At 27.6% G+C, this 22,158-nt stretch overlaps 1 protein-coding gene across 1 annotated transcript in view; it reads right to left on the reverse strand.

The window, feature by feature from the left end:
- beta'COP (coatomer subunit beta') overlaps nucleotides 1-22,158 on the reverse strand; it is a 40,928-nt gene that overhangs the window by 3,928 nt on the left and 14,842 nt on the right. The window contains exons 8-18 of the mRNA XM_067288701.1: nucleotides 14,919-15,061; nucleotides 14,641-14,840; nucleotides 14,324-14,523; nucleotides 14,131-14,237; nucleotides 13,863-14,006; nucleotides 13,654-13,784; nucleotides 13,357-13,564; nucleotides 2,034-2,144; nucleotides 1,745-1,959; nucleotides 1,546-1,638; nucleotides 1,261-1,438 (exon numbers count right to left, since the gene is read on the reverse strand). Of these exons, the coding sequence (XP_067144802.1) occupies nucleotides 1,261-1,438; nucleotides 1,546-1,638; nucleotides 1,745-1,959; nucleotides 2,034-2,144; nucleotides 13,357-13,564; nucleotides 13,654-13,784; nucleotides 13,863-14,006; nucleotides 14,131-14,237; nucleotides 14,324-14,523; nucleotides 14,641-14,840; nucleotides 14,919-15,061 (1,730 nt within the window). The remainder of the gene's footprint in view (nucleotides 1-1,260; nucleotides 1,439-1,545; nucleotides 1,639-1,744; nucleotides 1,960-2,033; nucleotides 2,145-13,356; nucleotides 13,565-13,653; nucleotides 13,785-13,862; nucleotides 14,007-14,130; nucleotides 14,238-14,323; nucleotides 14,524-14,640; nucleotides 14,841-14,918; nucleotides 15,062-22,158) is intronic.

The following is a 22,158-nucleotide window of genomic DNA, read 5'->3' on the forward strand; positions in this document are numbered from 1 at the left end:
TAAAAATAACTTAAAGTAAAATTTATTTTTGGTCACATGTTTCCCTTTTCCTATTTACTCTGTGTTAAAATGACCTCGTTTAATGCTGTCTCATTTAGCACTTTGTTGTCTAGAAATGTATCCCCTGTGTTAAGTGGGGTCTTACTGTATTTTATTATCTTCTCTTGTTTTACCATGTTATTTTGTTATCATATTGATAAATTATATAAATATTAACAAAATATATTTACTAACTGGAGGCTCAATTATAAACTTTAAAAACTATTCTAGTTTAAAAAAAATACTGTATAGTCATAATTAGCAATCTCATCATATGTGAGTGAGTCAAAAAGTAAGTTGCACTCATACCAAAAATAAAAGTATGAAACATACGGATCAAAAAGTTTTATTTGTGTGAATGTACAATCAAAGTGCTACTTTTTGACATAATCACAAAGTTTATTTAAACATTTATCATGGTGTGTCATGAGTTTTTCTATCTCTCTTCGGAAGTATTCCTGTCCAACATACAATAACCATTCTCATGTTGCATATGTGACATCTTCATCAGATTTGTATCAGTGATTCAAAGTATCTTTTTCCATGGAGCTGAACACATGGAAATCACAAAGCAGGTCTGGACTATAGGGAGGATGTTCTTATACAGTCCATTTGAATTTTTCCAGTAGGGCCTTCATGATGCCTGCTGAATGAGGTGTGGAATTGTCATGCAAAAGCTTTCTCATCATAAACTTCCCTCAACTGGCACTGAATTTCAGTGGAGTTACTCTTTTTTTCCCCATAAGAAAAGAGTTTATGCGCAACTTCCGATTTGGAAGCTATACCCAAATGATGTGACATCTTTCTGGCTGAAAACGGATTAATCACTTGCAACCACATTGACAAATCTGATACATCTTGTAGCCTGAAGTATTACCAATGTTGCTACCAGAATTCATCTAAATATTGTTTATCAATGATAAGTTCTTGATAATTGCAACTTACATTTTGACTCACCTTCATAAGTACTAAATAATAATTTATATTATTAGTTTTAAATTAAATTCAGCACTTGCACATATTATATGACAGTTAATCATATATTTTATATTGCATTTCAATTAAAATTTCATATAAAAATTTTGAAATTCAGACATATGGAAGAATAATGATTGAGAGTTTTTATCATATGCTAGCATAGTAAATGCATATTTCTTTTTATACAGAATAATAAAATTTTAGATACATTACAAAATTAAGATTTAGATATATTACACTTACAAGAATTTTCAAATAATCAGAGGCAGGATGAAATTGATTTTGCTGTTTTAAGAACTCTTCAGCAATTATTGCATCTTGAAGACCAGGAAATAAATTTTTGTATTCTTCAGGATCAGCAAGAGCCTGAGATGCTTTTTCATTTACTTTTTTCAAACTTTCTTTCCATAACTTTACAATACTTAAAAACAAAAATCAAATATTCAAAAATAAATAAAATATTTATTAAATTATTTCATAATAAATAATATATTATATAATCTTAATCAAGAAATTAATATATTTTACTTTGAAACTTGACTCGGAAGGTAAGCACGAGCAAAAAAAGCGGCTTCTGGAAGACGTCCAGTCTGAATTAAAACTTCTAAAGCTTTTTCTTTTCTGATAAAAACATAATTAATTTATCATTTCTATTTATTTAAAATTACTAAAAAATGTTATATCAAACATATTTTGTAAGTATTTTATTATTATTCCTTAAACTTACTCGCCCAGAAGAAAATAAGATAGAAAAGCAACATTATTTTTTCCCATTTTCTCTGCACTTTCTGCTAATTTAGCAACTGTTGAAGCACTGCCTGATGATGTTGCTAGAAGAAGAAGACCCCCAAAATCTTGTGCATGATGAAGACATTCCTGCGCTAAATGAAACTCGCATCGAGACATTGCCAACTCTGCTAATTGTTTCCATTTTTGTTCACTCTAAAAAATTTCATTAAATTTTATTATATAACAAAACATTTAATTTTATAATTCATTTTTTATTTAATAATTACCAGAGCTTCTTGAGCTAACTGATAAGCAATCTTCAAATCACCAAGCTGTAATGCCAATTCAAAACGATGTTCAGGATCAGTGCTAACAGCTAATGCCTGAGCCTTAAAACCCTAATTAAAAAAAATGCTTCCATGAATTCTTAAAACAGTTTAGTCAACTATACTACACTAGTCAAAAAATATTAAATATAGTTTGTAGTAGTAACAATAATTTCACTATATTTTAAATATACTGCTGTAAGAATGATATATTTATTTTCATGTATAAAGTAAACTTTTATAAGAAACAGAAAACAATTTAAATTTTTTAAAATATTGAGCTACATAATAAAAAATATACTATAAACAGAATGTAAAGAATTTTAATTTTGAAAGAGTTACAATGCTAACAATCTAATAAACACACATACTTTCCAAAATTCTTATATTTCTTTAGACCGTTATTTAATTGTTTCTTTAGATAATTTTCAACAGTACCAGTTTTCAAACTGGACAATATATTGTACTTTAAAGAATAAAAGTATAAGAATCACCTTAAAAAAACCACGGAAAGAATAAATAAGAAAAAATAAGAATAGAAACAATTTCACAAAAGAAAAAGTAGCATCAATCTAAAATTTCAATAAATATGTTTTAATTTGAATGTTAACAAAGTTACCAATCATTAAGCTGTATAATGTGTTTTAAATATAATAAACTGATATAGTATATAAACATACTTGCACAGCTGTAAAAACAACAGTCAATATATTATTAATTCAATGTCCAAGCAATTATTGCCAATGGGATAGCAAAGGTGTTAAAAATCTCAATCATTGCAGAATGGAGGGTGGGTCATTTTAATCAATCAATTTGAATAATTTAAAAAATATGAATTCTATAAAAAATTTGTTAAATCAAAACTACAAAGGGGCTACAAGATTTTCTTAAATGGACCCTATTTTTTCTTCTACATATTTATCATGCATATTTTTTATTCTATATTATTTACAATCTTACAGAAAAGACAAAACTTTTATATGAAACAGTTTTTCAAAAAGATGCATTTATCAGAAGTTATGAGCATTTGAACTTTTGCATGGCCATGACAATATGCAAATGTGTCTGTGGATATTTGTCAGGTTCATTAAAAAAATTACCAGGCCTAGACAGTCACCAAATTTGACTTCACCTGATTTTTATTTGTGGGAATATTTAAATAATGCTGTCCATAAACAGAAATCAAGGATCCGGAACTGTCTATGAACAGGAAACAAGTAGAGAAGAAATGATCAAAAGAATTCAAATAGCTTGTACAAACATAACATGAGAACATGTTATTAAAGATGTGAGACATTTCTAACAGAGAAATTGACTTATGCATTCAAGGAAATAAAGATGTTTTTGAACAATGTTCCAATAGGAGAAAAATGTGAGAGGCAAGGGGACTCATGATAATTAAGCATGTGCTAAAAGTTTAACATAAAAAATGTCTTGAGAAAATTTAAGGCAACATTTGAACATGAGGATAAATTTTGAAAAATCAACCAAGATATCATAAACTTTATAACACACTGCAGCACATGTTTTTGTATCAGTTCATTATTTGAAGAAGAAAAATAATTCCACTAAATAATAATAGTTTCCTAATGAGTTTTCTTCCTTTTTTCTCACTGAACTTCACAGATATCCATATACATGCACACGTGCAGTGCATGTTTATGGTAGCTGCGTAAAAGTTCAAATGCTGTTAACTTCTGATAAGTGCATCTTTCTGAAAAAAATTTGTCCAAATAAAAGTTTGTCGGTCTTTTTATGTAGAATCATAACATGCAATAAAAAATGAGGATTCCCATTTAATTAAATAAAGTTGATTCCATTTTCACAAATTGGAAGAATAAAATCCTAAGAATAAAATGAACCACCCTATACATCTAACAACAGGATATAATGGAAAGTCAAACTGAAGTTCATCAACTACTTAACTATTTATTAAAAATATATGAAATATATATCTTTACAGTTTCAAGTTTCATGAACATCTTTTCCTAAATTATTTTTATCTGTTAAAAGTTAAAAAATACTTAATTTTACAAAGAGACTATTTCAAAATATTTCTCTTTTGAAAAATGTTGTGAAAAACAAGTGATATATTTTTCAAGTGAAAAAACTTTTCTGCTAGTCTTTTTTCCTTTTTAAATTACAAGAATGAGTTGAAACATATTGAGACTGATTTTTCTAGTTGAAAATGTATCATTAACAAATTCCTGATCTACTGTATATCACTATAAAGAATAGCTATCAAAGCATATGTCCAAAATTTGCATGAAAATATGAAGCTTTCTTTGGTCACTATTGCATATAGAGAAAATCTGTCTGTATAAACAAGAAGGCTTTCTCTGAAGGCTAAAAATCAACCTTGAAGTAGACAGGTGTACAGACTTCTATGAATAATATAACTGAAGAACTCATTAACATTGTTGATATCATTGAGAAGAATGCCAGTTATCATCAATGAACTTGAATATACATTGAATACTTCTCATGGGAGTGTTCATACAATTTTGCACAATAACTGGTACATATAATAAATACAATCAATCTGATAACTTCAAATATCAAGTAAACTGCCAGATTCTTTATAACCTGTCTTTTCACAAGTATCAATATGTAGCTGAAAATGTGCAATTATTCTGTTATTGGTTATCATTATTCAGTCTTTAACCAGTGCTTTAAACATTAATCATTTTAGTCATTATTTGTTCATTACTCTGAATAACAATACAGTGCAGTTTCTGGCATTTCTTATATCAATTTCACATTATATGAATTACTATTAATTAATAATAAAAATTATAACTAATAAATTTTAATTAAATTTCTTGATTGTTGAGCTGCAATTTGAAAAAACTGTAGACCTATAAATTCTCACTGCTGCCCGTCTGTCTTTCCTTAATCTTGAGAATAGAGTTATATAAATAAAAAATGAGACCAGATATTGGAAAACTTAAGGCCCCGATTAACTGTATATAAACTTCTGATGCAAACTGGAAGTCATGTTATTTCAATTCAAAAACTTTTCCCTGAAAACTGTTAGATAGATGACTGGCACAACTCTATTGTTAAAGGAAATGTATGATGTATTAGGGGCAAGCCACTACTAATTTGAGGTGGAGAGCATATATTTTAAATTAAATAAATTAAAAATATGATTAAAAATTGCAACTCAGCATTGTGACAATGTCACAATAAATAATTGCTCATTTAACATGTTTTTTAATGTCAGAATGAATAAAACTAGAATTTACACTTATTGTAGCCTTATTTACTTATCCTGCTTAATATCATCACTATAAATAAATCCTGAAGTGATTACAGAAGTGAATTCTACTGTATATATAAAAATTCTCTATCAATTTATTATAAATTATAAATTAAGAATCTCAATTTTGCTTTAAAAAACTTTTTTTTAATGAAATGAAGATAAAAGTATTCTTATTTCTTGTGTTACTGACATTGGTTTTAAGATTAAATCCTAACAAGACAACCTTATAAATCCAAATTTTTAATGAAATGCAAACAGCATTAAATCCAACGATACTATTTGACGAAAGATAAAAAGAAAAACCTACAAGAGCATACTAAAAATCTACAGAATATAAAATAACATAAATGTTTCTTTAAAAAACTATTAGCTTAAGTAAATTCAGAAATATTGCAAAAAATTAAAAATTTGACTTGCATTAGAAGGTAAAAGATAACCATAAATAATATACAGTATAATGAAAAAACAACAAACAATGCACTAAATTTAATACTTCAATATTTGTATTTTTATTAAGTGAAATGTACCACAATCAAAGTATAATTATATGTTCAATCAACCCATATGAATTCATTGAAGTTGAATGAACAGTATAGTTGCAACAGTTTCCAAATAAAGAGAAATAATCAAAATTCAAGTAAACATTTTACTGAGACATTTCAAATAAATGTAAAAATTGCTCACCATCCAAAGTATACATTTTGGCAGATAAGGAAATTGACAACAGTTTAATAAAGTTAATATAATTATAGTAAATATAAATTTCGTAAACTTAATAGTTTGATACAGAGAATAGTAACAATGTACAACGTATGAACAAATATATCCATATTATTTTACAATAATAATAATAATTAATGTTTCTTGAAATCACACTAGTCCACTAGTTAAATAAGTTCAATCTCTGTTTCTTTCAAATAATGACTGATATTATTCATATAAGTTCTTTACGCTAATATAGTAAGAGAATATTTTCTTATATGTATGTAATTTTTTTGTAAATAGAAATGGCCTTAGAACAGGTAAAAATATTGCTTAATAAAGAATAAAGGATATGTTGCATGATAAAGCTGCTTCAGTTAAGTTGCTAGAGATCCATTTAAACAATTTTTGCTTTGCTATTTGTAAATGCCATTTTTTAATATAAATCAAAATATTTACTAAAAAATGACAAAAAATTTTTGCTGATGTTATAGAAATTATATTGTCAGAGGCAATCAATGACACACATTTCTAAAATTCGTCTTAAACATTCTTCTCATTGATTCCAAACTTTGCTGCACTAACACAGTGGCTAATTTAAAACAGAAGTTGCTAAATTGTCTTTTAACAAAGTTCTTTTAAACAGCGTCACCAGTCAATGCACCATAAATTTTGGTTCCTGAAGTTAGCACTTTTATTTTTAAGTTATAGTAACTGAATCCTTAATTTTTATTATTTGTCACTCTCAATCTACTTAATTGATAGAAAATTTTATATTTATTTACAGAATTAAAGATGTATGAAATCTAGATAAACATAGTTTATTTGATTTGTAAAATAGGGCTGATGGAAACACAGTATTAACATGGAGTATCTGTTTATGTGTTTTAACATTGTTAATAGTTTATTTGAATCTAATGTGTCTTTAGTTAAGTCTTTTGTTGTCACTATGCATAATTAAAATGTAGTCAGAATTTATTTTAGAAATTCCTAACAAAATTAAAATTCTAAATTTCAACTTAAATTATGATGTAAATATGAAATAAGAAATATAGATATTCATTCATATGTTCTGTACATACATGCATAATTTACAATAAAATGCAAAACATTTTATTATAAATTAAACTATATATGAAAGCTTTAGATTTTATAATAATAATAAATATGTATAAATTGGTTATTTAGAAATACTTCATTTCTCACTATTTAAGATTTATTTTTATTTTTCTGTTTTAAAAAGTTTACTTATAAATATTTAACTACCAATGATTACATAATAAATTCAAATTTTGGAAAAATAAAATAGTTTTCATAAAACAATGTAGCTGTTCAAAAAATGGAAAATTTCTTAACAATTATCATAATTTTCTTTTTAGTAACAGTTTTATTGCTCAAAGGTTTGAAATAATCATCTTCTACAAGTAGGAATTGGACTTATTGTTTATAAATTTAAGAACATATTGCTATGACATTTCTCTCTATAATACTGATATCAATTCTTATATTTTATGCTAACATACAATTGTTATTGGTGTTGAATTTAGTGTAAAACTTTCAATGATAATTTGAGATTTTTTAATGTAATTAGTTTTCTTATTACACAATTTTCAATTATCAGTTCATTAAATATAATTTCATTTTTAGAAAGCTTTTGCATCAACTACCTAATCTTGTTAAATTTATCAAAATAGGAAATTCTATTATTTTGTCCTCTTTCTGTCCTGCAGGCACCAAGGATTTTTTTTCTTAGACCCATCATGGTTTTGCCAGGTCACAATGGGACATCCAGATGATGAGAGGTGGCACCTGACCTATCAGGACAATCCATAAAAAATTCCTGGGATTCTCTGCCCAGATTTGACCTGAATCTCTGAGTAAAAGACTGATCCTTTACCACCATTGCTCATACAGCCAACAATTCTATTATAAACAAACTAATTTGTTTATCATGTCATACAGATTTAACTGTCTTTAGCATAAAATAAAAATATTCAAATATTTTAAAATTTAATTTTTCGAACAAACTAATTCAACCTTATTAAATATGAAAACATTCAATTCTTTCATAAATGTCAAGCATATTTTTTGGCTTAATTTTTTCCCTCCATTTTACATGCTAGATAAATTTTAAAAACTATTCAAAAATTAGTCTAAAGTTTAAGTCACTCAATAGATTAAAACAAAAATTAAGTTTTCTAATGTTTAATTTTTCTGTATAGTAAACAGAAATATTACTATGGTATCAATAAACAATTATTACTTTACTTTTATTATTAGACATTTCACATTGAATTACTGATTTTATGAAACTGCAACAACTATCAGCCCCTATTACACTTAATATGAAGTTGAACTAGCTATTGTAGGTAATTTAATGAAATATACAATACACTTTTAACAAGAGGTAAAGTTGGAAAAACATTAATGTTTTTGACTCAGTTAACAAGCCAAATTCAGGCATGAATAAATGTACAGATTGCTTCCTCATAATATTCCTCTTACATCTGTTCATGCCTGTTAACTGGGTCAAAAACGATATTTCTCCAATCTTATTTACTGTTAAAGATGCATTGTTTACTTCATTATACAGTGGTTGATCGGTTAATGAATAAATCGAATAACAAACACTTTTGCAAAAGATTTTTATGTTTGAACAACGAATACCTCACAGAACAAAGACAAGAAGAAGCAAAATAAAATAATGAATACCAATTGGTCTTCCTTTATCTTCAGGCAACAACTCAAAACTTTTCTGAGCATGGGAGACGTTGATATCGATGCTCAACCTGGTCAGATAGTATTCCTCTGAACTTTGAAACTCTCTCTTGTAATTCCAGCCTTTTATTTTTCTGACAGAAACAATTCTTTTATAGTATTCATGAGACTGTCAGGTGGGCACTCGTTAAGTTTTGTGTCAGTTTTTATTTTCAAAAGGTGGAAGTATAATAGCAAAGATAGAGAGTAGGCAGATGTCTGATGTTGCTGGTAAGTATGGCCTGAACAGGTCTACAGTAGGCCGCGATTCAATTATCTAAGAAAGAAACTGTATAATCAAGAAGACTCAAGCAGATTAAGGAATAACAAAAATCACATTTGAGAAATAAAGAATATTGAAGAGCTCATAATGAAACCTGAAACTGATCTGACGACAGAATGCCAAGAACTCTTGAATGAACACCAAGAAACTTGGCAAAGTATTCTTCTGAAAAAGAGGATTAATGCTGATATCTGCTCTTAAACATCTTTTGAAAAAGTGGGAGGATGTCAGAACAATGGCCTTAGAATAGCATCCAAACCAGGTTGAGGTTAATAGGCTTGGGGATCTCTATAATTACAATGCTATTAATTACTTCTGAAAAATCCTGAAGAGAGAAAAGCAATTGACATTAGACAGATTCTTTAACCCCCACAAATGGAAAAAACATGACTAATAAAAATGCAAGACTGTATATATGTATTTTTATTATTAAATATAAATAAATGTAGTAAGAAACCACCAGAGGTCTAGAACCTGATATAAATTGGATAAAAAACTTGATAGTATAGTGAGAAGCTTGTCATTTTTAATGTAAAAATGTCAGAACCTCAAATAAAAGGCTGACATTTGATCATTTTTAATATTGTGAGTTTTTACCTATTATTATTTGTTTTTTTTTATTGAAGTTTTTCTTCAAACAAATGTAATGGGTACTTCTGTGGTTGTGTTAAAGGATTAATGGATAGACTCAAACCAACTTTAAATTAACTGGAAATTAGACTTAATATGAAAATTATCACCTTTAATTGTCCAGCACAAATGTTTTAACAAAAATAAAAACGTTTTCGATCGTTTTCAACGGTCATCTTCAGTTACAACTCAAATTAAAAAAAGAACGATAAAATAGAATTAAATACGAAAATAATATAAATGCGCTATTATTTTCGTATTTAATTCTATTTTATCGTTCTTTTTTTAATTTGAGTTGTAACTGAAGATGACCGTTGAAAACGATCGAAAACGTTTTTATTTTTGTTAAAACATTTGTGCTGGACAATTAAAGGTGATAATTTTCAGATAGACTCAAAAATTATATTTTTGTAAATAGTCAAACTTCTAATTATAAGAAACTGTATATTTTATTTTTATTTTTTGGAGTCTCTTGAATGAATTAATGGATCATTTGAACACCAAGATCAAAGACCTCAGTCCAAAAATTAGCAATGTCCAATACTGCCTGACAGTGTATTAGCATATAGAGCAAAGATGACCTTAGAGAAGCTGGCCAGAAATTGCCATTCATAAGGTGGTGAAATGGGAATAGTTTCATAATATGGGTTGTCATGGATGGCTGCATAATCTTTGTGCACTTCTAACAAGTTCTGCAAATGCTCAAGAATAAAGGGATGAGATTGTAGAACCCTACATCAAGTCTGCATGTGAGACTGGTAGCAATTTTATCCTGAAGGAGTAAAATACCTATCTTCACAGTGCCAGAACCAGAAAAATGATGGTAGGATAATAAAACAAATGTTATTTATATCTTGGAAAGTTGCTTAATAAGTTTAATTTTTACTCAAGTGCTTTAGTTAAGTCAATTTAACTGTCATCAAGATCAAACAAAATGAAAAAGAAAAGAACATTACATTTAAAATGTTGGACAGAGCTATTTACATCAGAGATAGCAGTTGTAACAGAGCTAGAATTGTTGAGTAATATCTTATGGAAAATAAGAGCTGCTGTATGAATTGGCCAGTCCATTTCCTTGAACTCAACCCTATAGTACATGCACAAGAGATTCTAAGCTGACAGGCTTTAGGTCTTAATCCTTCTCCTCAAACCCTGTAGAAACAATGCATTAGCAGAACAAAAGCCATCAATTCAAAAGTCTCTCTGAATAATTTTAGCTTGAAACATCAAAGTGAACCTGTTTTTATGTGAGAAATGACCACACTCCTTATTAACTTATTGTTAATGTCATTAATGAATTTTGATTGCTTTTGACCATGCATCAAATTTTATTTGTTAAATAAGTATATAGAAGAGCAATTCCTTTCCATGTGAATAAAATTTACAATCCTCTCAGTTTATGTAAATCTATAATGTCATCAACAGTTATACTCAGTTATGTGGCTGTTCTGCTCTTGAATTAGAGCACTGTACCTCACTTTCCACTGAAGGAGACTGACCTGAACATAAGAGAGAAATAGTTTGTTCCATTCATCTACACAAACTTATCAAAGACTGTCCAGTATTGTGATATGGCATTTTCTAATTGCTGTTTTCAGCATCCATAAGTCACAAAAGTCCATCAAGCTGACATCAGAGGACTTCACAGGCATGTCATAAAAACATATCAAGGTACCTTTTCATGAATGCATAGAAAGAGGGATGATTTTGCAGACCTGCAGAGTATCTATGTGGTGTAAACTTGGTCAACATGTTGTTGACCAAGTTTACACCACCATTTCCTTACAAGATAAACCATTCTCAGAGGTAGATTGGTTTCATAATGTTGTCTTGGAAGTACTGAACATTCACCTTGCTGTTCTTGGCTACTCATCATATTGAAGCTTTCCTCTGTGAGAGTATCCAGCAACAATTAGGAAACATTTCTCAAATGTTTCCTTACATTGTCAAACTCACCAATAAATAACAAACCATTAGAAGACTAAATAAAAGAAACTACACACCTTATCAATCTCTAGCACAATTTAACAGTCAAGAATGATTTTGATCCAGTTTGATGGTTACTGTTGCTACAACATATTCAAATGAAAAGTACAAATGCATTTGAATACAAGGGCAATTCAAAATTTAAACAAAATCTTAAATGAACTTATAATGGTTACTTGTTTAACTACAAAACTTCAGAATCATAAGAGATGAAGTAAAATAAAATATGCAAACTATGTATTATTTACAAACTATATAGAATTAAAAATAAACAAACATGCAATTAATGTGAATTGAACTGTCAAGGTTACAGTTCATACAAAGATTTCCAGATGGTTAAAAGTTCAACCCACATTATTTTTGTTTGTTAATTTTTAATTTTATATAGTTTGTAAATAATATATAGTTTTTGTATTTTACTTTTATTTCATCCTTTATGATTCTGAAATTTTATAATTGATCAAGTAACTATTATAAGTTTGCTTATGTTTGTGTTTAAATTTTGAATTGCCCTTGTATTCAAATGTGGTCATTCTTTTCATTTGAATACATTGTAAGCAACTAAAGCAGATCCATCAAACTGGATTGAAAACAATCTTGGCTATTAAATTGGGTTAGAGTTTAATAAGGTGTGTGTTTCTTCTCCAAATCTAGCTGCGATTTGATAGGTTGATCCAATCTTCATCTAGCATAGTTATAAACTTCTACTTCCTACTACCAAGGTACTCTTCATACAGACATCAGAAATCTGTCTTTCATTTCTGGCAATGCTGAGATTCAAGTTGTGTTCTTGTGTTTTATGAGCTGATGCTTTTGTCTGATGATCTTGCTGATGATTGACTGCATAATTTCTTCCTTCTGACCATAGCATATTTATTGTGTTGGTGGATTCTTTTGTAATGCCAAACACCACACAGTCCTATGGAGGGCTAGTATTGCCTTTGAAGCCTGGCACCATGGAACAACTTTAGTTGGAGTTCCTTCACAGATATTTCATGATTTCATAGCTACTTAATTATGTTGCTACTTTCAGCCTTACTAATGTTTAGACCATGTGGAAAGGAATCAACTTTTTATATTTCATTTTGGCTTGATTATTATTAATTCTGGATCACCTAACCTACAGTCCAGATCTATCACCACTTGATTGTTCTAATCGTTTGGACCTTTAAAGTATGCCTTGGAAGACAGCTACTCTATTGCATTTGAGAGTACTCATCATATAGTGGCTTCAATACCAATCAAAATACTTCTATTCTGCAAGCATACCATCAATGCCAAAACAATGAGAGAAGTGTCAGTGTTTGGAGGGAGGACATCTAGAGAAAAAACATAAATTAAGACTATAATACACACAGTTCTATCATCATAACTGAAATTCAGATAGTAGAAGTTAAACTGTCCTTGAACTTTTCCAAATAGCTTCAAATTTCACTTTGTTTCTTAAATTTTGGAAACCAGTGTACTTTTACCTTTATTAGCATGCCATAACTTACTTGAATTTGTTCAGTAAATTATTGAATGAAGACATCAATTTTTTCCAAATTACTAATAAATTATAAAATGTCTTAAAAAGTTTCTCAACTTTAATATATAAACATTTCTATACAAAACAAAAATTAATAGAACCACAAATCAATAAATATAAATTAAGTACTTACTTGTTTCTCTAAGAAGTGTGCAACTCTTGTACGTTGTTCTTTTGGAATTGTTGGTAAAACTTTGTCTGCTGTTTCAAAATCTGCTCTCATTACAGCTGTTTGATATTCTAAGACTGACAACAGTAGGGAATAGGAAACAACATTTAATTCTTTATCACCAAGATAAAGTCTATTATCTTTTGGAATATATCCCAATAAATACATAGTCCTATTAATAAAAAAGTTATATGAAATATTATTATATATTATTTTCACTTAGAAATTCTTCATTACATAAATACATATGAATTTTGTTACCTATCAAGATGAGCAACCGTGACAATTTCACCTCCTACATAATAATTTAATCTGTTTACACTATTTGTATAAATGAAACAGTCTCCAATCCAGAATCCTGTTTTCACACATTCTTGAACTTCACCTAGGACCTGAAAATCAACATTAACTTAATTGAAATTTCTCAAATATAGGAATTTTCTAAATTTTTTCATAAAATAGTTTCTTACATCAAATGATTCTTCAATACCATCTTCTGTCATTCCTTCTTTAGTTTCTTGAGCTTTGGTTACAGCTTCAGGATTATATTTTAGAATATAAAAACATTCATCTGTTGCAATACATAACAATTCTCCACTTTCAGACCAGAATACCTAATGAAATATTTAAATATATTTAATATAATATTTCATAATAAGATTTTATTAACTACTTTAAAAATATTTATATAATTTAAGATCTAAAAATTTAATCTTAAATTTTATACTAAAAACTTACATGCTTTGGTTGTATTTCAATACGTCTAATAAGATCAAGATATTCCCAATCGTAAAAAGCAAGTCCACTCACAGATCTTACTCCAAGCATATGTCCACCAAAAATAACTATTCATTAAAATATACTATTTCAATAAAAATATTTTCTTTTGGGTATTTGATTTTAATTTTTAGGAATCAATGAAATTTTTTACCATCAGCACCAAATTCTGGTTTGAATGACTTCTTCTCTTTGAAGTTCTTAAAAATTTTAACAGAAGTACTATTTTCTCTGACTGCATATTCTGAAGAATCTAATGCCCAAACAAATTCTTGAGCTGTTCCAAAACTTTTGTTTCTTAATGCCATGGCAGTATAAATTATATATTCACCATCACCGCAAACAACAACAAACCTATTATAAAATTAATGGAAAATAAACTGTTAAAAATATGTTTAAAATATTATCTATATGTTGTAATAAAATGTGTTATTAATATTTAACAATAAATAATTTTTATTACTATTATACCTTCCATTTGGATTATGAGAAATGGTTTGAGGATAAATTTCACAACTACCCATATCTTTAACTTGCAATGGTAAACGTTCTCCATCTTTAATTTCTGCATCTGTCATTGCTTTAAGATTTGCTTGTTGTAATTCTGAATGTTTGGCCCAAATTATTTTTCCAGAATTATCCATGGACATAGCTGGTTCTTCTCGTCCAAGCTAAAAATTATTTTAAATAATAATTTATTGTTTAATAAATATTATATAATATATAATTTTTTAAATTAAATTAATTACCTTTACAATAATACTTCCTTCATCATAACCAAGAGCAACACTATTTGAACCTTTCAAGCAAGCAATTGTCCAAACTCTCTCTAATCCATAATTTAAAGTACTTTCTAGACGATAGGTATTTGCATGCCAAATTCTAACAGTACCTTAAAATATAAACAGAAATTTTATATTTATGAATTCAATATCATTTAAAAAACAACAAGTTTAAACACAAACTTCAAATATATAAACTATATGTTCATTCAAAGCAAGAAATCAAATCAGCATAGAAAATTTATTGATCTGTTGAATGAAGAATCAATATCTTTGATCAGTACACAGAGCTAAAGCACTTAATATATTTTTTGATAGCATATCAAATATCAGGCAATTGTAATTAAATTAAAGTATCCCTATTTAATACTGTCTCAAAGTATTTAGCAGATCACATGCAACAAAATCTGATATGGTGACATTTCAAGATAAGACATTTCTGTAAAAAAAATTCCAATGGGCCTTGACATGCTCTATGACAACCCAGAAATATTGAGACACACTCAACACTTTTGTCGTATCCCAACTGCAGTAGCAACAATGCCCGAGTCTAGCACTTTCATAGTGACTTCAAATATTGGACATTGCTTACAGATATTTCTGCAACATTTCTCCAATAACAGTGATTAGTTATGAGTTTCCTACTTTTCCTAGTTTCCACCTTATTCTTTCAGATCTTAATCCACATAGTTTTCAGTTGAAAAGATAATTAAAAAGTGTGATTTATCAAGACCATGTTGCAAACTGTGGGAAAAACTATAGCTTGGGAAATATTTTTGATTGGGAAATTTGATTTAATTTATTATATGCATTAATTCTTAATTTAAAAAAATTTAAATTCAGACTTAATTTTTTCAACTAAGTGATATTTTGAATAATAATAATTTAAAAATTTTACTTCAGTTATCGCATTTAACTGTTTAATGTTTAACATTCACTTTTTATTATTTCAGATAAGTAGGTATTTTACTATAAAAATTTTTCAAAACTACAGTGCTTAATGAGTATGTATGTTTGCTATGCCCCTTAGATTGTTTAACCAATAGCTCTGAAACTTGGCAATTATTGTGCGTTACCATACTTTAACTTAGATAATATAAAACATACTGTCTCAGAATACTGTATTGATTTAATTTCTGTATATCAATTAATTTCTGCCTACATCAGACTTCCTGCCTTTAGATGTAGTGTCACCTGTATTTTTATAGAATTAATAATTTTATACATTTTAAATTACTCTCTTATAAACTTGGACAATGCCAAGTATAACAAGCTAGTCATTTCTAAAATTACAATATTTCTTTGTTCATATCACATCACAACTGTATAACATTATATTATAATAATAATAATAAAAATTTCAGTAATAATGATAAAAAATAATAAAATTCACAAAACACTATTTACAATAGCATTGTATAATATTCCTTTTCATTATAACATTAATATTTAAGAATTTCAAACATTGCCTAATAATGTTTTTAGTTTGTTTTAAATATTATTATTTTCTAAACTAAAGTTTCAATAATATATTGCAATTCAATATAACAACATTCTTCTAGGTATATGTGATTGTACTTTACACTGTTATGCAAAACTAGGAATTTAAGGTCTCTGTCCTGTTTTATAAAACTAAAGTTCAAATTTGTTTAAATTTAAAAATCAGTTGAAATTTCAAAATGACAATAGATAAAAATTACAAAATTATCTCTCTGTAAATATATTTATATTTTTTAGTATAAAAAATATTTCAACACTTTCACAGATTGCTAACAAAAAGTATTATTTTTTTCATTTTTCATTTTCTTTTAAATAAATCTCATCAAAACCAAAATATTGACCAATTCCAACTAAGGTAAATTCTTATGTTTAAGCAAGAGTTACATTCCAGAATGTCTTGCACAATTTAAATTAGTGCATAATATAAACAATCACCAAAAACTGTAATAATAAGCCTATGAGACAAGTCTTGCATCCTAGTTAATTTATCACTATTGGAAAATAAGTATAAGCAAAAAAAAAAAATTACACTCTTCCAATAGACAACTGATCAACAATCTTTAGTAAAACAAAATGAGATAATGATAAGGCTATTGCACTGGCCTCTTGTGCAATAATGCATTATTTTATATCTGCATAATTTAAGCACACATAAATTAAGAAGCCATTGTATTAGGCTCTCAAAATACTTTTAAACAGTCTTTAGTCTTTATTTTTAAAAAATCTTTGAAATTAATACTATTTGCATTATCTAATTATATTCTAATACAATATTTTCATTATATAATATATATTGAAATGTAAGGTAGAACTACAATTTTAAAAAATTTCCACTTACATAATTTAAATAATTCTGTTTTGTTTTCTGATTAAATTGTTAAATTACAAATAATATTTCATTAATGTGATAATACATCTAGTGTAATTGAACTTTGTAGCATGCTCATAACAGTTTTTTATTTTAATTTAAATAATGTGTGTTCCACTTACATTAGAACACTATTCTATTTTTAAGTTTTCGTTTACCAGATGATGATGATCATAAGTTTGTTGAAAGCATTAGCAAAAATAGAAAACTATTAATGTGATATATCTATAAAGATAATGTAGTATGGAAACTGGCTGAAGTAGACAGAATTAAAATTGATAATGTTTGCAAATTCAACACATGCCTTAACAGAATGAATTTAGTGAAATAATATAAATAAAATTAAAATAACTGGTCATCTGTCATGTTTTCTCAATCCCTTCAATTTTAAATCCTCGGATATAATTAACTCTTCATAAATTCATTGTATTATATCATAAATTCGTGATCAGAACCAACCATAATGCCATCTAACAGGTCACAGTTAAGGTAAACATCAAAATTTTCTATAATCATTTTCCACAAAAATAAAATAATTCATCTTTTGACAAAGGATGATGATTGAAAGCTAAGAATTCCAATAATTCATCACAAGACTTCAAGCATTCTGCTGCTTATTGTCTTGAGTGACTTTGCAGAGGGTGTGTTTACAAAGTATAATGTTTACAAATTGCATAAACAAAGCTTTTATGTAGGAAATATCAATAATAGAAATTGTAAGGCTTTGTTCATATTCCTCATATAGTCAACTTCCAGAATTTGTTATTAGATGGATAGCTCTACTTTTTTTATACAGTTTCTACTTCCATTTCCTCATCTAATTTTAAATTAAGATTAAACTTTTAAATAGCCAAATTTTTCTAAAAAGACATGTAAATTACTCTAGGTAACAGGTCAGTTTTTAGCTACTTTATACCAAGAGGTCTATTTTCTGTCAATTTAAGTCTTTTGCATAAAACATGGCAGCATGATTTTTCAGCTTAAAAAATGTCATACAAATAAAAATTTGTTTTGGTCTTTGAAAGAAAAAAATTTGATTAATTTCTATGAGAAATAAAATTGCACAAAGATAACTTTTCCAAAATAGTATGGAATCTTGTGGACTATGCTAAATAATAATCTCTCTGTGAAAGAAAGTACCAAGGTAAGTAGGGGGAAAAAAAAAAAACAACACACACACATAATTCAAAATTTGACAAATGAAATTTTTAATAAAATATATGTGGGTCATGTCCCCCATGCTGATATGACTTGGTCAAGTCCGATGTCGTGCACAGGCATCCTGCGCAGGCGAGAAAAAAGACGAACCGTTAGAGAGAGAGAGAGGGAAAAAAAGAAGCAATGACGTAGCACAAACAACGTGTCCGCTTCAAGACGATTAATATTCGTTTAATAATCAGTATCAAGATGATTTGTTTAGTGTTCTTCGTTTTGTAATGTTCTCTGTATTGTATTAAAATATACGTCATTATGTGTCATAAGAAGCTCTTCATATTCTTTCTTAAACTGCATTCTGCATATGCTTCTTAACACCCAGCCCAGCCATCTACAGACACAACATATATTTAATATATATTTTATAATCAGATAATCAAAATGGATTTATTATTGGACTACATTTAAAACAAAAATGCAGTTTTTAACCAAGAAAATTTCTTAAAGTTATCCAAACTAAGAAAATAATTTTAAAAAAGTATTTAAAATTCACTTAAACAAATTTTGTGTTTATTTTCAATTTTTCAACTCTTATTTTTTATTTTCTTCATACATTTATTTACAGAGTAAAAGATTATGCTGTAGTACCTCATTATATTGCTCATTCAGATATATTATTATTTGTCTGTCTTCCAAATTAAAAACACTTTAGCCAATAAATACTATATACACTGATTATACCACCATCTGATTATGGCTCATTTGGTCTGTCTCCCTACATGCTCAATATAATGAGGGGCTACTATTAAATTATTACAATGGTACCTTGTACTTCAAATGACTAACTTTGAATGCTAAATTTGACAAAAATTCACTTTGGAGTTTGAACTGTGCAAGCAAAAAATGCACTCAAAGTATTAATGTAATCTTTTATATACCCAAGTTGTCTCTCACTCTCACCTATGCATTATGCTCATATGTTTTCAATGCTATTTTGCTTTTTTTTAAAAATCCATTTGGTTACATATGTTGTATGTTATTTGTCAATTTTTAACAATTTCTTCCTGCAATCTTTCTTCATCAACAACTTTTGGGTGTCCCATAAGTTTTGTATTTTTTAGTTCAAAATTTCCCAAATGGAATTTGACATGTCGTGGTTTAGGAGCATCTTCATCATATCCATTATGAATATTTATACAGTTAGTATGGTATTATATCCTTTCTGAAATTCAAAGCATAACATGCCTGCTATGATTTATATGAAGACATTTCAACTTTGTTTCATTCAAACAAAATGTGAAGTAAAAAGTTTAAAATAAGCTTATAAACAAAGAATACAGTCTCACATTAGCAATAATATATTAAATTTTATAACTGTTATCACCAAATCACAAATTATATTAAGTAACAACAGCTATTAAAAATATGCAAAGACTTTCTGTTCAACCCAATATAACCTTCAGTTATTAACCATGGCATCTGGAAAGTGTGTGAACGCAACAAAATCTAAAAGCCAGGCTATAAATTCGACAATTGAGATGTAAAAAAAAAAACCTATCACAAAGCAGAAAGCAGTACACTTGCAACAGATCTAGCAGCCATATTTAAGATGCTGAAGTCAACAGTGCATGTGATCAGTAAATGTAATTTTCATTTTATTATACAGTATTTACATATTTTATTTATTATTTTTGTGTTTTAATTAATTTATTAGGGCATTTAATTGTGTTATTTTTACCTTAAATTATATGTATTTGCTGTTTTCAGTTTATCAAAATGGATATTATTTAGGGTCTGGGAATTGTTTCTTATAGGAAAAATTGATTTGGACTTCAAATGATTCAGAGTTCAAACAGACTCCTAGAATGAATTAAATTTGAAGTATGAGGCACCATTGTACTTTTTATGTAAATTATGAAGTTTTAAGGTATTAGATTGAAATCAAACAAAAATAAAAACTCATTATTTTTTATTATATTTTAATGAATATTTTAATCATAATTAAAATTAAGAACATAAATTAATAAATGCTATGTTAAAAATGTAATTTAACTGTCCACTGTTAAAAAGTAATATACTTCTGCATTGAAATACAAATTCAGAAATGGCTTTTATATTTGTTTCAAGAATTTTTCAATTAAATCATATTATCTCCTTAATATTTACATTGTATGTTGACTTTAACCTTCTAAAAATGATGGTACAGAAAATACACTATCCTGCAACAACATGTTATTATGATATTGATATTTATTTCTTGTATTTAATAATTGGATGGCTAAGATGGTTAAGGTGTTAGCCTACCCCTCTGGAAACCCTGGATCAAATCCTAGAAATTTTTCATTAGCAATCTATTCCAGATATATTGAACCCTGTCCTCCACCAACTACACTTTATTACAGGTCTGGTTGAATGTACAGTGGCCAAGGAGAAAGGCCCTTTTAGTTTCCACAGAACAGTCAAAAATTAAAAAATTCTTACATTTAGATATTATTTTGTTAATTTGTTATTTTAGGGCAGGGGTGTCAAACTGGTGGCCCCAATGTGAGTTTCCATGGCCCGTGGCCACGATGCTCTGAAATTAAATAAAACGATTTACAGATCAAGACTAAAATAAAGATCTATCTGCCATAATGAAGATTGTTTGTTCTCAGTCTTTGAATCCAGATATTGGAAAACTAGGAGGAGGAAAATAGTGCTGGCAAGTTTCCAGTGAAACAATTAATTTTAGTTTTATAAATATGTACATTAAATAAAATAAATGTTTAAATAAAAGTAATACTATAGCAATTATGTATTGTTGAGTTGTATTCACTGAACTAAATAATGTGTTTTAATTGCCCTATCTATATTCCTGCATTCTCACTTCAAATTATAATTTTAAGAAAATTTGTAAATGTGATGTGGCCCATGTGAATCTTACCAGTTGCATTAATGGCCCATTGTTTAAATGAGTTTAACACACCTGTTTTAGGGCATAGATAAATATTGTTCCTCTTAGAAAATCATAAAATTTACTTTGATTAACTATAAAGTAAATATATACACAATACTGTGATAATTATTTGTTAAAAAGATTTTTTAAAATATTTTAATTTAAAATAGTAAATAATTAAAATATTTATAAGTAATTATTATAATTATTTCAAAATACTTATTTTAGGAAAAACTTAGTAATTGAAATGATTATTGTAATAATATTTTTTGTTATACATCATTTGCTAGTTATAAACAATATTTCTTTAACTGTTAGCAATTTAAGTAATCACATTGATGCTGTTAACTTATAAAGCTTAGTGATTATCAAGAAAAGTACACGGAAAAATTACTCATTCTGTTTTAATTCAATTGAAGCTGAAAGAAATAATATTTTTACATAGTAAAATAAGACTTTAAAAAATTAAAAAAGAAAAACTCTTGTAAGATTTAACAAAACTATCAAATCCATAAATTAACTCACATATTTTTCCAATATTCTAATCAAATGAAAAATATAAGTTGATCAAATGGCAATACAGTAAGCTATCAGCTCTATCATGTAAGAGCAAGCTTCAAATCCAATTAGATTTCCATAATGTCTCATGAGTACAGGGATGCATGCTATTCCATTTTTTAACCATTTTGCTGATCTCACTGGCTTCCAATAATTGGTTAATTTTAAATTAAATAATTAAATTATGTGAA

Source organism: Centruroides vittatus, unplaced genomic scaffold (genome assembly GCF_030686945.1).
Source record: "Centruroides vittatus isolate TY-2023 unplaced genomic scaffold, ASM3068694v2 scaffold_899, whole genome shotgun sequence".
Taxonomy (NCBI): Eukaryota; Metazoa; Arthropoda; class Arachnida; order Scorpiones; family Buthidae; genus Centruroides; species Centruroides vittatus.